Source organism: Blennius ocellaris, assembly GCF_963422515.1.
Source record: "Blennius ocellaris genome assembly, chromosome: 5".
Taxonomy (NCBI): domain Eukaryota; kingdom Metazoa; phylum Chordata; class Actinopteri; order Blenniiformes; family Blenniidae; genus Blennius; species Blennius ocellaris.
This window is the reverse complement of record NC_137654.1, coordinates 2,884,190-2,905,643: the sequence shown is the minus strand read 5'-3', so window position 1 is coordinate 2,905,643 and position 21,454 is coordinate 2,884,190. Positions and strand designations below refer to the sequence as shown.

At 54.8% G+C, this 21,454-nt stretch overlaps 1 protein-coding gene across 1 annotated transcript in view; it reads right to left on the bottom strand.

Moving 5' to 3' along the window:
- The window catches only part of LOC308130437 (voltage-gated potassium channel subunit beta-2-like), a gene marked incomplete at both ends in the record, with an annotated part of 67,431 nt that overhangs the window by 1,138 nt on the left and 44,839 nt on the right, over window positions 1-21,454 (bottom strand). The window contains 2 exons of the mRNA XM_080496838.1: window positions 16,409-16,497; window positions 16,598-16,718. Of these exons, the coding sequence (XP_080352964.1) occupies window positions 16,409-16,497; window positions 16,598-16,718 (210 nt within the window). The remainder of the gene's footprint in view (window positions 1-16,408; window positions 16,498-16,597; window positions 16,719-21,454) is intronic.

Sequence of the window (21,454 nt, the reverse complement as noted above, 5' to 3'; positions counted from 1 at the left end):
CATCCATCCATCATTCATTATCCATACATCCATACATCCATGCATCCATCCACCATGCATCCATCCATCCATGCATCCATCCACCATCCATGCATCCATCCATCCATGCATCCATCCACCATCCATCCATCCATCCATCCATCCATCCATCCACCATTCATTATCCATCCATCCATCCACCATTCATTATCCATCCATCCATGCATCCATCCACCATTAATTATCCCTCCATCCATCCATACATGCATCCATCCATGCATCCATCCACCATCCATCCATCCATCCACCATTCATTATCCATCCATCCATCCTTCCATCCATGCATCCATCCATCCATCCATCCATGCATCCATCCACCATCCATCCATCCATCCATCCATCCATCCACCATTCATTATCCATCCATCCATCCTTCCATCCATGCATCCATCCACCATGCATCCATCCATCCATGCATCCATCCACCGTCCATGCATCCATCCATCCATCCATCCACCATCCATCCACCATCCATGCATCCATCCATCCATGCATCCATCCACCATCCATCCATCCATCCATCCATCCACCATTCATTATCCATCCATCCATCCACCATTCATTATCCATCCATCCATGCATCCATCCACCATTCATTATTCCTCCATCCATCCATCCATGCATCCATCCATGCATCCATCCATCCATCCATCCACCATCCATCCATCCATCCATGCATCCATCCACCATCCATCCATCCATCCATCCATCCATCCATCCACCATTCATTATCCATCCATCCATCCTTCCATCCATGCATCCATCCACCATGCATCCATCCATCCATGCATCCATCCACCGTCCATGCATCCATCCATCCATCCATCCACCATCCATCCATCCATCCATCCATCCATGACAGTATATAGAGCAGAGGAGTCCAGACTTCTCTGTCACCTCCATCTTCCTCCAGCTCTTCTGGGGTTAGAACCTGGAGACCCGTCCTCTCTGGCGTCCTGGACCGAGGCCTGCTCCCAGTGGGACGTATTCAGTAAACCTCTAAAGGGAGGCCACCAGGGGGCGTCCTAATCAGACTCGTCTCAGTGTGGAGGAGCAGCAGCTTGACTTGGATTCTCTTGTGAATGGCTGAGCTCCTCACTCTGTCACCAAGAGATTCATTTTAGCCGGTTTCTTTTAGGGTAGGGATGGAGACCAAATGGCAAACGGTAAACATCACAACAGTCCAGTACAGTGACTGAGTTGCTCCTCAATATTCACAACACAAATTGCAGTCTACGGTTTCATGGCCAAAGCCCTTCCCTCCTTTGGTCGCTTCATTCACTTCATTTCAGTTTTCTGCTGTAAATGAGAAGAATCATCTGCAACAAACCTTCCAATTGTCTACATCGACTCCACAAACACCATAAAACCAACATTGTAGGATCCCTGCACTTGCTTTAAGATGATATCAACGTGTTTCTTCTTATATATACACTGTATATATTTACACTATAAACACGGTTCTCCTCATTAATTCAGATGAAGTTGTCATGACCTCCACCTCTGGCTCTGCCAGTGGCAGCATGTGTTCCCTTCCCCCTCCCTCCTTCCCTCTTTCCTAGTGGGCGTGTCCTGGATGCTGTGAGGTGGAGCAGTGCAGTGCTGATTACCTGATGCTCTCACCTGCAGCAGGGTGTGGCTTCACCCTACAATGCACCTCGCTCTCTAGAAAGCTGGCATCAGATGAAGACTCGGCGTCGGACCATAAAACTACCTACTGTTAGTGGCACCCTGCTCTGCCTTGCCTCAGTCTGTATTGTCCTGCGAGAAGTTTGTCTCTCTTCTGCTGCAGCTCTGGACCCACCTGCTGCACCGAGCTCCTGCATGAGACTCTGCTCCTTGACCCGTTCCTCCAGCTGCAGCACAAGACTCCCTGACAACCGTCCTCCAGCTGCAGCACAACAAGACTCCCTGACCACCGTCCTCCAGCTGCAGCACAACAAGACTCCCTGACCACCGTCCTCCAGGCTGCAGCACAACAAGACTCCCTGACCACCGTCCTCCTGCTGCAGCACAACAAGACTCCCTGACCACCGTCCTCCTGCTGCAGCACAACAAGACTCCCTGACAACTGTCCTCCAGCTGCAGCAAAACAAGACTCCCTGACAACCGTCCTACAGCTTCAGCACAACAAGACTCCATGACAACCTTCCTTCAGGCTGCAGTACAACAAGACTCCATTACAACCGTCCTACAGGCTGCAGCACAACAAGACTCCATGACAACCGTCCTACAGCTTCAGCACAACAAGACTCCATGACAACCTTATTTCAGGCTGCAGTACAACAAGACTCCCTGACAACCTTCCTTCAGGCTGCAGCACAACAAGACTCCATGACAACCGTCCTACAGCTTCAGCACAACAAGACTCCCTGACCACCGTCCTCCAGGCTGCAGCACAACAAGACTCCCTGACAACCTTCCTCCAGGCTGCAGCACAATAAGACTCCATGACAACCGTCCTACAGCTTCAGCACAACAAGACTCCCTGACCACCGTCCTCCAGGCTGCAGCACAACAATACTCCATGACAACCGTCCTACAGCTTCAGCACAACAAGACTCCCTGACCACCGTCCTCAAGGCTGCAGCACAACAAGACTCCCTGACCACCGTCCTCCAGGCTTCAGCACAACAAAACTCCCTGACCACCGTCCTCCAGCTGCAGCACAACAAGACTCCATGACAACCGTCCTCCAGCTGCAGCACAACAAGGCTCCCTGACAACCGTCCTCCAGGCTGCAGCACAACAAGACTCCCTGACCACCGTCCATCAGGCTGCAGCAGAACAAGACTCCCTGACCACCGTCCTCCAGGCTGCAGCACAACAAGACTCCCTGACCACCGTCCTCCAGGCTGCAGCACAACAAGACTCCATGACAACCGTCCTACAGCTTCAGCACAGCAAGAGTCCCTGACCACCGTCCTCCAGGCTGCAGCACAACAAGACTCCCTGACCACCGTCCTCGAGGCTGCAACACAACAAGACTCCCTGACCACCGTCCTCCAGGCCTCAGCACAATAAGACTCCCTGACCACCGTCCTCCAGCTGCAGCACAACAAGACTCCATGACAACCGTCCTACAGCTTCAGCACAACAAGAATCCCTGACCACTGTCCTCCAGGCTGCAGCACAACAAGACTCCCTGACCACCGTCCTCGAGGCTGCAGCACAACAAGACTCCCTGACCACCGTCCTCCAGGCTTCAGCACAATAAGACTCCCTGACCACCGTCCTCCAGCTGCAGCACAACAAGACTCCCTGACCACCGTCCTCCAGCTGCAGCACAACAAGACTCCCTGACAACCGTCCTCCAGCTGCAGCACAACAAGACTCCCTGACAACCATCCCCAAGGCTACAGCACAACAAGACTCCCTGACAACCGTCCTACAGCTTCAGCACAACAAAACTCCCTGACCACCATCCTCCAGCTGCAGCACAACAAGACTCCATGACAACCGTCCTCCAGCTGCAGCACAACAAGGCTCCCTGACAACCGTCCTCCAGCTGCAGCAAAACAAGACTCCCTGACAACCGTCCTACAGCTTCAGCACAACAAGACTCCATGACAACCTTCCTTCAGGCTGCAGTACAACAAGACTCCCTGACAACCTTCCTTCAGGCTGCAGCACAACAAGACTCCCTGACCACCGTCCTCGAGGCTGCAGCACAACAAAACTCCCTGACCACCGTCCTCCAGCTGCAGCACAACAAGACTCCATGACAACCGTCCTCCAGCTGCAGCACAACAAGGCTCCATGACAACCGTCCTCCACCTGCAGCAAAACAAGACTCCCTGACAACCGTCCTACAGCTTCAGCACAACAAGACTCCATGACAACCTTCCTTCAGGTTGCCGTACAACAAGACTACCTGACCACCGTCCTCCAGGCTGCAGCGCAACAAGACTCCCTGACAACCGTCCTCCAGCTGCAGCACAACAAGGCTCCCTGACAACCGTCCTCCAGCTGCAGCAAAACAAGACTCCCTGACAACCGTCCTACAGCTTCAGCACAACAAGACTCCATGACAACCTTCCTTCAGGCTGCAGTACAACAAGACTCCCTGACAACCTTCCTTCAGGCTGCAGCACAACAAGACTCCATGACAACCGTCCTACAGCTTCAGCACAACAAGACTCCCTGACCACCGTCCTCCAGGCTGCAGCACAACAAGACTCCCTGACAACCTTCCTCCAGGCTGCAGCACAATAAGACTCCATGACAACCGTCCTACAGCTTCAGCACAACAAGACTCCCTGACCACCGTCCTCCAGGCTGCAGCACAACAAGACTCCCTGACCACCGTCCTCCAGGCTGCAGCACAACAAGACTCCCTGACCACCGTCCTCCAGGCTGCAGCACAACAAGACTCCATGACAACCATCCTACAGCTTCAGCACAGCAAGAGTCCCTGACCACCGTCCTCCAGGCTGCAGCACAACAAGACTCCCTGACCACTGTCCTCGAGGCTGCAACACAACAAGACTCCCTGACCACCGTCCTCCAGGCTTCAGCACAACAAAACTCCCTGACCACCGTCCTCCAGCTGCAGCACAACAAGACTCCCTGACCACCGTCCTCCAGCTGCAGCACAACAAGACTCCCTGACAACCGTCCTACAGCTTCAGCACAAGACTCCCTTACAACCATCCCCAAGGCTGCAGCACAACAAGACTCCCTGACAACCGTCCTACAGCTTCTTCACAACAAGACTCCCTGACAACCGTCCTCTAGGCTGCAGCACAACAAGACTCCCTGACAACCGTCCTACAACTTCAGCACAACAAGACTCTCTGACAACCGTCCTCCAGCTGCAGCACAACTAGACTCCCTGACCACTGTCCTCTAGCTGCAGCACAACAAGACTCCCTGACCACCGTCCTCCATCTGCAGCACAACAAGACTCCCTGACCACCGTCCTCCAGGCTTCAGCACAACAAGACTCCCTGACAACCGTCCTCCAGCTGCAGCACAACAAGACTCCCTGACCACCGTCCTCCAGGCTTCAGCACAACAAGACTCCATGACAACCGTCCTACAGCTTCAGCACAACAAGAGTCCCTGACCACCGTCCTCCAGGCTGCAGCACAACAAGACTCCCTGACCACCGTCCTCCAGGCTTCAGCACAACAAAACTCCCTGACCACCGTCCTCCAGCTGCAGCACAACAAGACTCCATGACAACCGTCCTCCAGCTGCAGCACAACAAGACTCCCTGACCACCGTCCTCCAGGCTGCAGCAGAACAAGACTCCCTGACCACCGTCCTCCAGGCTGCAGCACAACAAGACTCCCTGACCACCGTCCTCCAGGCTGCAGCACAACAAGACTCCCTGACCACCGTCCTCCAGGCTGCAGCACAACAAGACTCCCTGACCACCGTCCTCCTGCTGCAGCACAACAAGACTCCCTGACCACCGTCCTCCTGCTGCAGCACAACAAGACTCCCTGACAACTGTCCTCCAGCTGCAGCAAAACAAGACTCCCTGACAACCGTCCTACAGCTTCAGCACAACAAGACTCCATGACAACCTTCCTTCAGGCTGCAGTACAACAAGACTCCATTACAACCGTCCTACAGGCTGCAGCACAACAAGACTCCATGACAACCGTCCTACAGCTTCAGCACAACAAGACTCCATGACAACCTTATTTCAGGCTGCAGTACAACAAGACTCCCTGACAACCTTCCTTCAGGCTGCAGCACAACAAGACTCCATGACAACCGTCCTACAGCTTCAGCACAACAAGACTCCCTGACCACCGTCCTCCAGGCTGCAGCACAACAAGACTCCCTGACAACCTTCCTCCAGGCTGCAGCACAATAAGACTCCATGACAACCGTCCTACAGCTTCAGCACAACAAGACTCCCTGACCACCGTCCTCCAGGCTGCAGCACAACAATACTCCATGACAACCGTCCTACAGCTTCAGCACAACAAGACTCCCTGACCACCGTCCTCAAGGCTGCAGCACAACAAGACTCCCTGACCACCGTCCTCCAGGCTTCAGCACAACAAAACTCCCTGACCACCGTCCTCCAGCTGCAGCACAACAAGACTCCATGACAACCGTCCTCCAGCTGCAGCACAACAAGGCTCCCTGACAACCGTCCTCCAGGCTGCAGCACAACAAGACTCCCTGACCACCGTCCATCAGGCTGCAGCAGAACAAGACTCCCTGACCACCGTCCTCCAGGCTGCAGCACAACAAGACTCCCTGACCACCGTCCTCCAGGCTGCAGCACAACAAGACTCCATGACAACCGTCCTACAGCTTCAGCACAGCAAGAGTCCCTGACCACCGTCCTCCAGGCTGCAGCACAACAAGACTCCCTGACCACCGTCCTCGAGGCTGCAACACAACAAGACTCCCTGACCACCGTCCTCCAGGCCTCAGCACAATAAGACTCCCTGACCACCGTCCTCCAGCTGCAGCACAACAAGACTCCATGACAACCGTCCTACAGCTTCAGCACAACAAGAATCCCTGACCACTGTCCTCCAGGCTGCAGCACAACAAGACTCCCTGACCACCGTCCTCGAGGCTGCAGCACAACAAGACTCCCTGACCACCGTCCTCCAGGCTTCAGCACAATAAGACTCCCTGACCACCGTCCTCCAGCTGCAGCACAACAAGACTCCCTGACCACCGTCCTCCAGCTGCAGCACAACAAGACTCCCTGACAACCGTCCTCCAGCTGCAGCACAACAAGACTCCCTGACAACCATCCCCAAGGCTACAGCACAACAAGACTCCCTGACAACCGTCCTACAGCTTCAGCACAACAAAACTCCCTGACCACCATCCTCCAGCTGCAGCACAACAAGACTCCATGACAACCGTCCTCCAGCTGCAGCACAACAAGGCTCCCTGACAACCGTCCTCCAGCTGCAGCAAAACAAGACTCCCTGACAACCGTCCTACAGCTTCAGCACAACAAGACTCCATGACAACCTTCCTTCAGGCTGCAGTACAACAAGACTCCCTGACAACCTTCCTTCAGGCTGCAGCACAACAAGACTCCCTGACCACCGTCCTCGAGGCTGCAGCACAACAAAACTCCCTGACCACCGTCCTCCAGCTGCAGCACAACAAGACTCCATGACAACCGTCCTCCAGCTGCAGCACAACAAGGCTCCATGACAACCGTCCTCCACCTGCAGCAAAACAAGACTCCCTGACAACCGTCCTACAGCTTCAGCACAACAAGACTCCATGACAACCTTCCTTCAGGCTGCCGTACAACAAGACTACCTGACCACCGTCCTCCAGGCTGCAGCGCAACAAGACTCCCTGACAACCGTCCTCCAGCTGCAGCACAACAAGGCTCCCTGACAACCGTCCTCCAGCTGCAGCAAAACAAGACTCCCTGACAACCGTCCTACAGCTTCAGCACAACAAGACTCCATGACAACCTTCCTTCAGGCTGCAGTACAACAAGACTCCCTGACAACCTTCCTTCAGGCTGCAGCACAACAAGACTCCATGACAACCGTCCTACAGCTTCAGCACAACAAGACTCCCTGACCACCGTCCTCCAGGCTGCAGCACAACAAGACTCCCTGACAACCTTCCTCCAGGCTGCAGCACAATAAGACTCCATGACAACCGTCCTACAGCTTCAGCACAACAAGACTCCCTGACCACCGTCCTCCAGGCTGCAGCACAACAAGACTCCCTGACCACCGTCCTCCAGGCTGCAGCACAACAAGACTCCCTGACCACCGTCCTCCAGGCTGCAGCACAACAAGACTCCATGACAACCATCCTACAGCTTCAGCACAGCAAGAGTCCCTGACCACCGTCCTCCAGGCTGCAGCACAACAAGACTCCCTGACCACTGTCCTCGAGGCTGCAACACAACAAGACTCCCTGACCACCGTCCTCCAGGCTTCAGCACAACAAAACTCCCTGACCACCGTCCTCCAGCTGCAGCACAACAAGACTCCCTGACCACCGTCCTCCAGCTGCAGCACAACAAGACTCCCTGACAACCGTCCTACAGCTTCAGCACAAGACTCCCTTACAACCATCCCCAAGGCTGCAGCACAACAAGACTCCCTGACAACCGTCCTACAGCTTCTTCACAACAAGACTCCCTGACAACCGTCCTCTAGGCTGCAGCACAACAAGACTCCCTGACAACCGTCCTACAACTTCAGCACAACAAGACTCTCTGACAACCGTCCTCCAGCTGCAGCACAACTAGACTCCCTGACCACTGTCCTCTAGCTGCAGCACAACAAGACTCCCTGACCACCGTCCTCCATCTGCAGCACAACAAGACTCCCTGACCACCGTCCTCCAGGCTTCAGCACAACAAGACTCCCTGACCACCGTCCTCCAGGCTTCAGCACAACAAGACTCCATGACAACCGTCCTACAGCTTCAGCACAACAAGAGTCCCTGACCACCGTCCTCCAGGCTGCAGCACAACAAGACTCCCTGACCACCGTCCTCCAGGCTTCAGCACAACAAAACTCCCTGACCACCGTCCTCCAGCTGCAGCACAACAAGACTCCATGACAACCGTCCTCCAGCTGCAGCACAACAAGACTCCCTGACCACCGTCCTCCAGGCTGCAGCAGAACAAGACTCCCTGACCACCGTCCTCCAGGCTGCAGCACAACAAGACTCCCTGACCACCGTCCTCCAGGCTGCAGCACAACAAGACTCCCTGACCACCGTCCTCCAGGCTGCAGCAGAACAAGACTCCCTGACCACCGTCCTCCAGGCTGCAGCACAACAAGACTCCCTGACCACCGTCCTCCAGGCTGCAGCACAACAAGACTCCATGACAACCGTCCTACAGCTTCAGCACAGCAAGAGTCCCTGACCACCGTCCTCCAGGCTGCAGCACAACAAGACTCCCTGACCACCGTCCTCGAGGCTGCAACACAACAAGACTCCCTGACCACCGTCCTCGAGGCTTCAGCACAACAAAACTCCCTGACCACCGTCCTCCAGCTGCAGCACAACAAGACTCCATGACAACCGTCCTACAGCTTCAGCACAACAAGAATCCCTGACCACCGTCCTCCAGGCTGCAGCACAACAAGACTCCATGACAACCGTCCTACAGCTTCAGCACAGCAAGAGTCCCTGACCACCGTCCTCCAGGCTGCAGCACAACAAGACTCCCTGACCACCGTCCTCGAGGCTGCAACACAACAAGACTCCCTGACCACCGTCCTCCAGGCTTCAGCACAACAAAACTCCCTGACCACCGTCCTCCAGCTGCAGCACAACAAGACTCCATGACAACCGTCCTACAGCTTCAGCACAACAAGAATCCCTGACCACCGTCCTCCAGGCTGCAGCACAACAAGACTCCCTGACCACCGTCCTCGAGGCTGCAGCACAACAAGACTCCCTGTCCACCGTCCTCCAGGCTTCAGCACAATAAGACTCCCTGACCACCGTCCTCCAGCTGCAGCACAACAAGACTCCCTGACAACCGTCCTCCAGCTGCAGCACAACAAGACTCCCTGACAACCATCCCCAAGGCTGCAGCACAACAAGACTCCCTGACAACCGTCCTACAGCTTCTTCACAACAAGACTCCCTGACAACCGTCCTACAGCTTCAGCACAACAAAACTCCCTGACCACCATCCTCCAGCTGCAGCACAACAAGACTCCATGACAACCGTCCTCCAGCTGCAGCACAACAAGGCTCCCTGACAACCGTCCTCCAGCTGCAGCAAAACAAGACTCCCTGACAACCGTCCTACAGCTTCAGCACAACAAGACTCCATGACAACCTTCCTTCAGGCTGCAGTACAACAAGACTCCCTGACAACCTTCCTTCAGGCTGCAGCACAACAAGACTCCCTGACCACCGTCCTCGAGGCTGCAGCACAACAAGACTCCCGGACCACCGTCCTCCAGGCTTCAGCACAACAAAACTCCCTGACCACCGTCCTCCAGCTGCAGCACAACAAGACTCCATGACAACCGTCCTCCAGCTGCAGCACAACAAGGCTCCCTGACAACCGTCCTCCAGCTGCAGCAAAACAAGACTCCCTGACAACCGTCCTACAGCTTCAGCACAACAAGACTCCCTGACAACCTTCCTCCAGGCTGCAGCACAATAAGACTCCATGACAACCTTCCTACAGCTTCAGCACAACAAGACTCCCTGACCACCGTCCTCCAGGCTGCAGCACAACAAGACTCCATGACAACCGTCCTACAGCTTCAGCACAACAAGACTCCATGACAACCGTCCTACAGCTTCAGCACAGCAAGACTCCCTGACCACCGTCCTCCAGGCTGCAGCACAACAAGACTCCCTGACCACTGTCCTCGAGGCTGCAACACAACAAGACTCCCTGACCACCGTCCTCCAGGCTGCAGCACAACAAGACTCCATGACAACCGTCCTCCAGGCTGCAGCACAACAAGACTCCATGACAACCGTCCTACAGCTTCAGCACAGCAAGAGTCCCTGACCACCGTCCTCCAGGCTGCAGCACAACAAGACTCCCTGACCACTGTCCTCGAGGCTGCAACACAACAAGACTCCCTGACCACCGTCCTCCAGGCTTCAGCACAACAAAACTCCCTGACCACCGTCCTCCAGCTGCAGCACAAGACTCCCTGACCACCGTCCTCCAGCTGCAGCACAACAAGACTCCCTGACAACCGTCCTCCAGCTGCAGCACAACAAGACTCCCTGACAACCATCCCCAAGGCTGCAGCACAACAAGACTCCCTGACAACCGTCCTACAGCTTCTTCACAACAAGACTCCCTGACAACCGTCCTCTAGGCTGCAGCACAACAAGACTCCCTGACAACCGTCCTACAACTTCAGCACAACAAGACTCTCTGACAACCGTCCTCCAGCTGCAGCACAACTAGACTCCCTGACCACTGTCCTCTAGCTGCAGCACAACAAGACTCCCTGACCACCGTCCTCCAGCTGCAGCACAACAAGACTCCCTGACCACCGTCCTCCAGGCTTCAGCACAACAAGACTCCCTGACCACCGTCCTCCAGGCTTCAGCACAACAAGACTCCCTGACAACCGTCCTCCAGGCTTCAGCACAACAAGACTCCCTGACAACCGTCCTCCAGGCTGCAGCACAAATAGACTCCCTGACAACCGTCCACCAGGCTGCAGCACAACAAGACTCCCTGACAACCGTACACCAGGCTGCAGCACAACAAGACTCCCTGACAACCGTCCTACAGCTTCAGCACAACAAGACTCCATGACAACCTTCCTTCAGGCTGCAGCACAACAAGACTCCATGACAACCTTCCTTCAGGCTGCAGTACAACAAGACTCCCTGACAACCTTCCTTCAGGCTGCAGCACAACAAGACTCCATGACAACCGTCCTACAGCTTCAGCACAACAAGACTCCCTGACCACCGTCCTCCAGGCTGCAGCACAACAAGACTCCATGACAACCGTCCTACAGCTTTAGCACAACAAGACTCCCTGACCACCGTCCTCCAGGCTGCAGCACAACAAGACTCCATGACAACCGTCCTACAGCTTCAGCACAACAAGAGTCCCTGACAACCGTCCTCCAGGCTGCAGCACAACAAGACTCCCTGACCACCGTCCTCCAGGCTGCAGCACAACAAGACTCCCTGACCACCGTCCTCGAGGCTGCAGCACAACAAGACTCCCTGACCACCGTCCTCGAGGCTGCAGCACAACAAGACTCCCTGACCACCGTCCTCCAGGCTTCAGCACAACAAGACTCACTGACAACCGTCCTCCAGGCTGCAGCACAACAAGACTCCCTGACAACCGTCCTCTAGGCTGCAGCACAACAAGACTCCCTGACCACCGTCCTACAACTTCAGCACAACAAGACTCTCTGACAACCGTCCTCCAGGCTGCAGCAGAACAAGACTCCCTGACCACCGTCCTCCAGGCTGCAGCACAACAAGACTCCCTGACCACCGTCCTCCAGGCTGCAGCACAACAAAACTCCATGACAACCGTCCTACAGCTTCAGCACAGCAAGAGTCCCTGACCACCGTCCTCCAGGCTGCAGCACAACAAGACTCCCTGACCACCGTCCTCGAGGCTGCAACACAACAAGACTCCCTGACCACCGTCCTCCAGGCTTCACCACAACAAAACTCCCTGACCACCGTCCTCCAGCTGCAGCACAACAAGACTCCATGACAACCGTCCTACAGCTTCAGCACAACAAGAATCCCTGACCACCGTCCTCCAGGCTGCAGCACAACAAGACTCCATGACAACCGTCCTACAGCTTCAGCACAGCAAGAGTCCCTGACCACCGTCCTCCAGGCTGCAGCACAACAAGACTCCCTGACCACCGTCCTCGAGGCTGCAACACAACAAGACTCCCTGACCACCGTCCTCCAGGCTTCAGCACAACAAAACTCCCTGACCACCGTCCTCCAGCTGCAGCACAACAAGACTCCATGACAACCGTCCTACAGCTTCAGCACAACAAGAATCCCTGACCACCGTCCTCCAGGCTGCAGCACAACAAGACTCCCTGACCACCGTCCTCGAGGCTGCAGCACAACAAGACTCCCTGTCCACCGTCCTCCAGGCTTCAGCACAATAAGACTCCCTGACCACCGTCCTCCAGCTGCAGCACAACAAGACTCCCTGACAACCGTCCTCCAGCTGCAGCACAACAAGACTCCCTGACAACCATCCCCAAGGCTGCAGCACAACAAGACTCCCTGACAACCGTCCTACAGCTTCTTCACAACAAGACTCCCTGACAACCGTCCTACAGCTTCAGCACAACAAAACTCCCTGACCACCATCCTCCAGCTGCAGCACAACAAGACTCCATGACAACCGTCCTCCAGCTGCAGCACAACAAGGCTCCCTGACAACCGTCCTCCAGCTGCAGCAAAACAAGACTCCCTGACAACCGTCCTACAGCTTCAGCACAACAAGACTCCATGACAACCTTCCTTCAGGCTGCAGTACAACAAGACTCCCTGACAACCTTCCTTCAGGCTGCAGCACAACAAGACTCCCTGACCACCGTCCTCGAGGCTGCAGCACAACAAGACTCCCGGACCACCGTCCTCCAGGCTTCAGCACAACAAAACTCCCTGACCACCGTCCTCCAGCTGCAGCACAACAAGACTCCATGACAACCGTCCTCCAGCTGCAGCACAACAAGGCTCCCTGACAACCGTCCTCCAGCTGCAGCAAAACAAGACTCCCTGACAACCGTCCTACAGCTTCAGCACAACAAGACTCCATGACAACCTTCCTTCAGGCTGCAGTACAACAAGACTCCCTGACAACCTTCCTTCAGGCTGCAGCACAACAAGACTCCATGACAACCGTCCTACAGCTTCAGCACAACAAGACTCCCTGACCACCGTCCTCCAGGCTGCAGCACAACAAGACTCCCTGACAACCTTCCTCCAGGCTGCAGCACAATAAGACTCCATGACAACCTTCCTACAGCTTCAGCACAACAAGACTCCCTGACCACCGTCCTCCAGGCTGCAGCACAACAAGACTCCATGACAACCGTCCTACAGCTTCAGCACAACAAGACTCCATGACAACCGTCCTACAGCTTCAGCACAGCAAGAGTCCCTGACCACCGTCCTCCAGGCTGCAGCACAACAAGACTCCCTGACCACTGTCCTCGAGGCTGCAACACAACAAGACTCCCTGACCACCGTCCTCCAGGCTGCAGCACAACAAGACTCCATGACAACCGTCCTCCAGGCTGCAGCACAACAAGACTCCATGACAACCGTCCTACAGCTTCAGCACAGCAAGAGTCCCTGACCACCGTCCTCCAGGCTGCAGCACAACAAGACTCCCTGACCACTGTCCTCGAGGCTGCAACACAACAAGACTCCCTGACCACCGTCCTCCAGGCTTCAGCACAACAAAACTCCCTGACCACCGTCCTCCAGCTGCAGCACAAGACTCCCTGACCACCGTCCTCCAGCTGCAGCACAACAAGACTCCCTGACAACCGTCCTCCAGCTGCAGCACAACAAGACTCCCTGACAACCATCCCCAAGGCTGCAGCACAACAAGACTCCCTGACAACCGTCCTACAGCTTCTTCACAACAAGACTCCCTGACAACCGTCCTCTAGGCTGCAGCACAACAAGACTCCCTGACAACCGTCCTACAACTTCAGCACAACAAGACTCTCTGACAACCGTCCTCCAGCTGCAGCACAACTAGACTCCCTGACCACTGTCCTCTAGCTGCAGCACAACAAGACTCCCTGACCACCGTCCTCCAGCTGCAGCACAACAAGACTCCCTGACCACCGTCCTCCAGGCTTCAGCACAACAAGACTCCCTGACAACCGTCCTCCAGCTGCAGCACAACAAGACTCCCTGACCACCGTCCTCCAGGCTTCAGCACAACAAGACTCCCTGACAACCGTCCTCCAGGCTGCAGCACAAATAGACTCCCTGACAACCGTCCACCAGGCTGCAGCACAACAAGACTCCCTGACAACCGTACACCAGGCTGCAGCACAACAAGACTCCCTGACAACCGTCCTACAGCTTCAGCACAACAAGACTCCATGACAACCTTCCTTCAGGCTGCAGCACAACAAGACTCCATGACAACCTTCCTTCAGGCTGCAGTACAACAAGACTCCCTGACAACCTTCCTTCAGGCTGCAGCACAACAAGACTCCATGACAACCGTCCTACAGCTTCAGCACAACAAGACTCCCTGACCACCGTCCTCCAGGCTGCAGCACAACAAGACTCCATGACAACCGTCCTACAGCTTTAGCACAACAAGACTCCCTGACCACCGTCCTCCAGGCTGCAGCACAACAAGACTCCATGACAACCGTCCTACAGCTTCAGCACAACAAGAGTCCCTGACAACCGTCCTCCAGGCTGCAGCACAACAAGACTCCCTGACCACCGTCCTCCAGGCTGCAGCACAACAAGACTCCCTGACCACCGTCCTCGAGGCTGCAGCACAACAAGACTCCCTGACCACCGTCCTCGAGGCTGCAGCACAACAAGACTCCCTGACCACCGTCCTCCAGGCTTCAGCACAACAAGACTCACTGACAACCGTCCTCCAGGCTGCAGCACAACAAGACTCCCTGACAACCGTCCTCTAGGCTGCAGCACAACAAGACTCCCTGACCACCGTCCTACAACTTCAGCACAACAAGACTCTCTGACAACCGTCCTACAGCTTCAGCACAACAAGACTCCCTGACCACCGTTCTCCAGCCTGCAGCACAACAAGACTCCATGACAACCGTCCTGCAGGCTGCAGCACAACAAGACTCCCTGACCACCGTCCTCCAGGCTGCAGCACAACAAGACTCCCTGACCACCTTCCTCCAGGCTTCAACACAACAAGACTCCCTGACCACCGTCCTCCAGGCTGCAGCACAACAAGACTCCCTGACAACCGTCCTCCAGGCTTCAACACAACAAGACTCCCTGACAACCGTCCTCCAGGCTGCAGCACAATAAGACTCCCTGACCACCGTCCTCCAGGCTGCAGCACAACAAGACTCCCTGACAACCGTCCTACAGCTTCAGCACAACAAGACTCCCTGACCACCGTCCTCCAACTTCAGCACAACAAGACTCCCTGACAACCGTCCTCCAGCTGCAGCACAACTAGACTCCCTGACCACCGTCCTCTAGCTGCAGCACAACAAGACTCCCTAACCACCGTCGTCCAGCTGCAGCACAACAAGACTCCCTGACCACCGTCCTCCAGGCTTCAGCACAACAAGACTCCCTGACCACCGTCCTCCAGGCTTCAGCACAACAAAACTCCCTGACCACCGTCCTACAGCTTCAGCACAACAAGACTCCCTGACAACCGTCCTACAGCTTCAGCACAACAAGACTCCCTGACAAGCGTCCTACAGGTGCAGCACAACAAGACTCCCTGACCACCGTCCTCCAGGCTGCAGCAGACTCCACCTCCTGTGGTCTCAGCGTCGACCACGCCATTCATCCCGCTCCGCTTCGTACCAGGCAGTGTTCTCCTCAGTCTCCCGCTGGGTCCTGATAGTTTGTTTGGGCTGGTTCATTAGTCTGCATGGTGTATCTGTGTTTATTCTGGAGTTCTGTTGGGATGGTTTAGTTTGTTGTTTCTGGGTGAAGTCCGTCATTCTGTAGTTCTGGCTCTTGGAGTTCTGCTTGTTTGTGTTTCTGGTTTGTGTTCATTGCCACGTCGTTGAATAAAGTTCTCTAAGAGCATCCCTGCTTGCCATGTTTCTGTCCACACCTGAGTCTGAGTGTGAACCGTGACAGAAGGTCTCAGTGTGGTTAGGTTGAGATTCTTCCTGCTGCTGCTTCCTGTTTGAGGATAAATGGTACTGATGGCTTACTACTCTTTGGGTCCGAGTTGTCCAGATTCTCTGACCTGTATGGCTCGGATGTTCTCCATCAGCTGATCGGACCTGGAAGCTCCCAGCAGGACGGTGTTCACCCCGTCATTCCTCAAGCACCATGCTGTGGACACAGGAACAACCCGTAGGAATGTTCTTCAGCAGCAGCACACTTGTGATGAGGCTCAACATCTTCTGGACAAATGTTTGAGGTTTGTTCTCACCGATGGCCAGCTGAGGCAGCGTACATCCCAGCCGCTCGGCCACCACCTGAAGCTCCTTCACCTTCAGCTGCTGACGGCTCCCCTCCTCACTCAGGATCTTCTCCTTCAGCCACTGGTAGCCCTGATTCACACACAACACATCCAACAGCAACACTTCTCATATTTCACCCTGGACATTCACAGCTTCATTGAAACAGTTTCTGAAAATGAAGTACTGAGATGAATTTCCATGTTAAATTGAATCCAGGTGACTTCATGGCCTCATCTTGTTCACTTGACCAGGTCGGTTAGTCGAACTCACTATTCTGCAACCTCGATTACCAAGAGAGGCGTTTGTGCCACTAAATCTGTATAACCTTTAAAATTAATATAAGGTGAATGTAAAATTCTACAGTTCTGCCTGACTTGTATAACAAAAAACTATGGTTTTTAACTAACGTGCAACTGTTGACAGCTTCTTGAATGTTTTTTGCTTTAGCTTTGTAACAGTTTTTATTCACATTTTTTGGCTTGCTTTTTTTCAGCCCTTTTTAGTGGTTTAAACTATTTTATCTGTTTTACTAATTTCAAGCAATTGGAGCTCATGTTAAAGATTTTTATGGGTTTTAGGTCATTTGAGTTGTTTCAGTCTGTTCTTCCTGTTGACTTATGCTGCGATTTAATGATTTTAAACAAGTGTCAAATGCATTTAAGTTTAGGGGTCGCATTCAGCCCAGTCATCTTGAATTGGACAGACCAATAAATCGTGTCCTAAAACCTTCAAATTCAAACTTTAACGTTCTTTGTTTTGCGGAGTATATGAAGAGAAGATCACTAAACTGTGAAGTCGGCTCCTTTTCATCTGCTCGTGCCAACGGCGTTGCAGGAGCACCAATAAAAAAAAAAAGTTTAAATTACAACTTTCCGTGGAAAAGTCAAAGGAGTACTGCTGATTGGGGCAGTGTGGCTCGGTTGGTAGAGCGGTCGTCTCCCAATTGGAAGGTTGCAGGTTCAATCCCATCTCTGCCTGCCCACATGCTGAAGTGTCCTTGAATGCATAGTGAGTGGTTGGTGGTGGTCGAGGGGCCGATGGTGCAGAATGGCCGCCTCTCCTCCGTCAGTCTCTCCAGAGCAGCTGTGGCTACAGACGTAGTTCACCTCCACCCAGTATGGAGTGAATGAATAATGCAATGTAAAGCATCTTTGAGTGCCTAGAAAAGTGCTATATGAAACCAATGCATTATAATGAAAGCAAGTGAATGTCTAAATGTTGTGGCACTGGTGAAGTTGAATCCACAAACAATCTGGGACAGAGGAGGCACAGTGGAGGCACAGTGGAGGCACAGTGGGCCGGGACTGCCGGCACATTGAGATGGACAGCTTCACTTTCATGACGGGGATTAGCGTCAGGTCTGAACAAAGCTTGGACGTGGGACAACAAATAGTCAGGCTACCAAAAGACCAGTGGAAACATTCAGTTTTGACATTCCTGATTTTAGTCATGACATTGTACCCCTGGACAGCACTGTCAATCACCTGCATGAGGAGAATTCGTAAGGCATTCTGCACATGGACACTCGCTTCCAGGCAAAGGACTAAGACCTTTCCTAAGCTGTCTCAATTGTCCTGATGAAAAGCTTTCCTTGATTTTCAGCCGTTTGAATTGTCGATGCCTATCTTGTGGAGATAAGGAAGTGTCTTACTCTTGCACCACATGCCAATGTTTACATTGTGGTGTGCACCTGAGGGGGAGGTTCTCCCAAGCAGAATGGAGTGGGTGTGTCGGTCACGTGGTGTGGTGTTGTTAGTGGGCGGTGTTATAAGGGGTAGTGCGGTGACACTGGGGGTTGGTTATCTGACAGGTGAACTGTCAGACGGTTGGAGAAAATAAAGGAAGAGCAACTCGACTCCTTCGTCCGTCTCCTCATTCTCCACCTCCACATTGGTGACCCTGACGAACGAACATGTCGACCGAAGCCAGCAGCAGTGCAATCCCCGGCGGCGCGGCAGCCGGTGCGCCCGTGGTGTATGCCGCAGCGGTAAAATGACCGGAGTTTTGGCCACATCATCCGGAACCGTGGTTCCAGCACATCGAGGCGCAGTTCCACCTCCGGGGAGTCACGGCCGACGACACCAAGTATTACCACGTCGTGGCAGCTCTGGACTCTTCCACCACCCGCCGAGTGATGGGGCTGCTCCGGGACCCGCCGGCGCAAGGAAAGTACTCCGCCCTCAAGACTCTGCTCCTGCGGCTGTTCCAGATTCCCGACGCCGAGCGAGCCGAGCGTCTCCTGTCTCTCAACGGCTTGGGAGACAGTAAACCCACGGAGCTGATGGAGAACATGTTGGCGCTGCGGGGATCGGGGGACGCGGAGTTCCTGTTTATCCACCTGTTTCTGCGTCAACTCCCCGCTCCGGTCCGCACGGCACTGGCGAGTTCTCCACTCGTGCACACAAAGGACTATCGGGGGCTGGCGGAAGAGGCAGACAAGCTCCTGCTGGCGTCACGGCAGTACGGAGTGCATGCAGTCCTGCCGGAGCTACCGGAACACCGGCCGGAGGAGGAAGCGCAGTTTGCGGTCGGGACTATTACGGATCGGCGCAGGAATGACAACCAGCTGTGTTTTTTTCACCAGCGGTTCGGGAGCAGAGCCAAGCGCTGCACGGCGCCCTGCTCCTTCTCTGTGCAGGGAAACGCCAGACCCGGCACTCGTTAGCAGCCATGAGCGCCGGGGACATCGGAACGCTGCTCTTCATTAAAGACACTGTATCCAGGAGGCGCTTCCTCGTGGATACCGGGGCCCAGCGGAGCATCATCCCCGCCTCCTCCACCGACGTCGAGAGCGGCGGTAAAGGGCCGCCTCTGGATGCTGCGAACGGGACTTCCATCCGCACATTTGGCACCAGGATGGTGAACGTGTGTTTTAATGGCCGTCAGTTCGGATGGGATTTTGTGATGGCTGCTGTATCCGTGCCCATCCTGGGAGCAGATTTTTTGTGTGCGCATGGACTCTTAGTGGACATGGTGAATCGCCGCCTGGTGGACGCCGTCTCATTCTCCTCCTTCTCCTGTACTTTGGGGAAAGGAGAGGTGGTGTCCCTTGCTAATATCTTGGCTTCGGGGGATGTGTACCAGCGGCTCCTGGCAGAGTTTCCTGAACTGACAGTCCCCACGTTTTCAGCCGCCATAGTCAAACACGGAGTGGAACATTATATCCCCACGGCTGGGCCGCCGGTGTTTGCTCGCCCCCGCCGACTGGATGTGGCAAAGCTGGCGATTGCTAAGGAGGAGTTTGCCACTATGGAGATACTGGGTATCGTGCAGCGCTCTGACAGCCTGTGGGCATCACCATTGCATATGGTCCCAAAATCTGATGGGAGTTGGAGGCCTTGTGGGGATTTTCGACGCCTTAATACGGTCACGGCACATGATCGGTACCCTGTTCCACACATCCAAGACTTTTCTGTCCACCTGGCAGGAAAGGTAATATTTTCCAAGGTGGATCTGGTGAGAGGCTACCACCAGGTGCCAGTCCACCCGCAGGATGTAGCCAAAACTGCAGTGATCACACCTTTTGGACTATTTGAGTTTCTGCGGATGCCATTTGGTCTGAAAGGTGCAGCACAAACGTTCCAGCGCTTGATGGACTCCGTCTTAAGGGGCTTACCTTTCCTATTCATCTACCTGGATGACGTCCTGGTGGCCAGCGCCTCACCCGCGGAGCACCTTCTACACCTGCGTCAGCTGTTTGAAAGACTGCAGGAGCATGGACTGATCGTGAACCCAGCTAAGTGTTGTTTTGGAGTTTCTGGGCCACCATGTGTCAGCACTGGGAGTAGTGCCTTTACCGGCTAAGGTGAGAGCAATCACTGCTTTTCCGCGCCCAAAGACCATCAGGGCACTGCAGGAGTTCCTGGGCATGGTGAACTTTTACAACCGCTTCATCAGACATGCAGCTCAGCTGATGCGGCCTCTTTATGAAGCACTGAGGGGCGGAAAGGCCAAGCAGGACGTGAACTGGTCTGCAGAAAGGATCCTTGCTTTCGAAAAGGCCAAGGCTGCGCTCTCCAACACCGCCATGCTGGCCCACCCGTCTCCCACGGCACCGGTAGCGCTCACCACCGATGCCTCGGACTACGCAGTGGGGGCGGCACGTGAACAATGGGTGGCTGGAGCCTGGCAGCCTCTGGCATTTTTCAGTAAACAACTGCGTGACAACGAGAGGAAGTACAGCACATTTGACAGAGAACTTTTGGCTCTTTTTCTCGCCGTCCGCCATTTTAGGTTCCTGTTGGAAGGTCGGCGGTTTACTGCCTTTGTGGACCACAAGCCCCTCACCTTTGCCATGTCCAAGACCTCGGAGCCATGGTCTGGGCGGCAGCAGCGCCACCTTTCTGCCATTTCAGAGTTCACCACAGATATTCAGCACGTGGCTGGAAAAAGCAATGCTGTGGCCGACTGCCTCTCCCGGGCACACGTGGACTCTGGGCACCTTGGGGTGGACTACACTGCCATGGCCAGCGACCAGCAGGCAGACTCTGACATCCAGGCCTTCAGGACAGCCGCCACAGGTCTACAGCTGCAGGATTTGCTGTTCCACGACGATGGTGCCACACTCCTCTGCGATGTGTCTACAGGTCAGCCCCGCCCCATGGTACCTGCTGGCTGGAGACGGCAGGTTTTAGATGCTGTTCATGCCCTATCGCATCCAGGCGTGAGAGCATCGGTGAAGCTGGTGGGGGCAAAGTTTGTCTGGCCGGGCCTCAAGAAGGACGTCAGGAGCTGGGCAGGCTCCTGTGTGGCATGTCAGCGGGCCAAGGTACAGCGTCACACCAAAGCCCCCCTAGAGCCGTTCCTGGTCCCGGAACGGAGGTTTG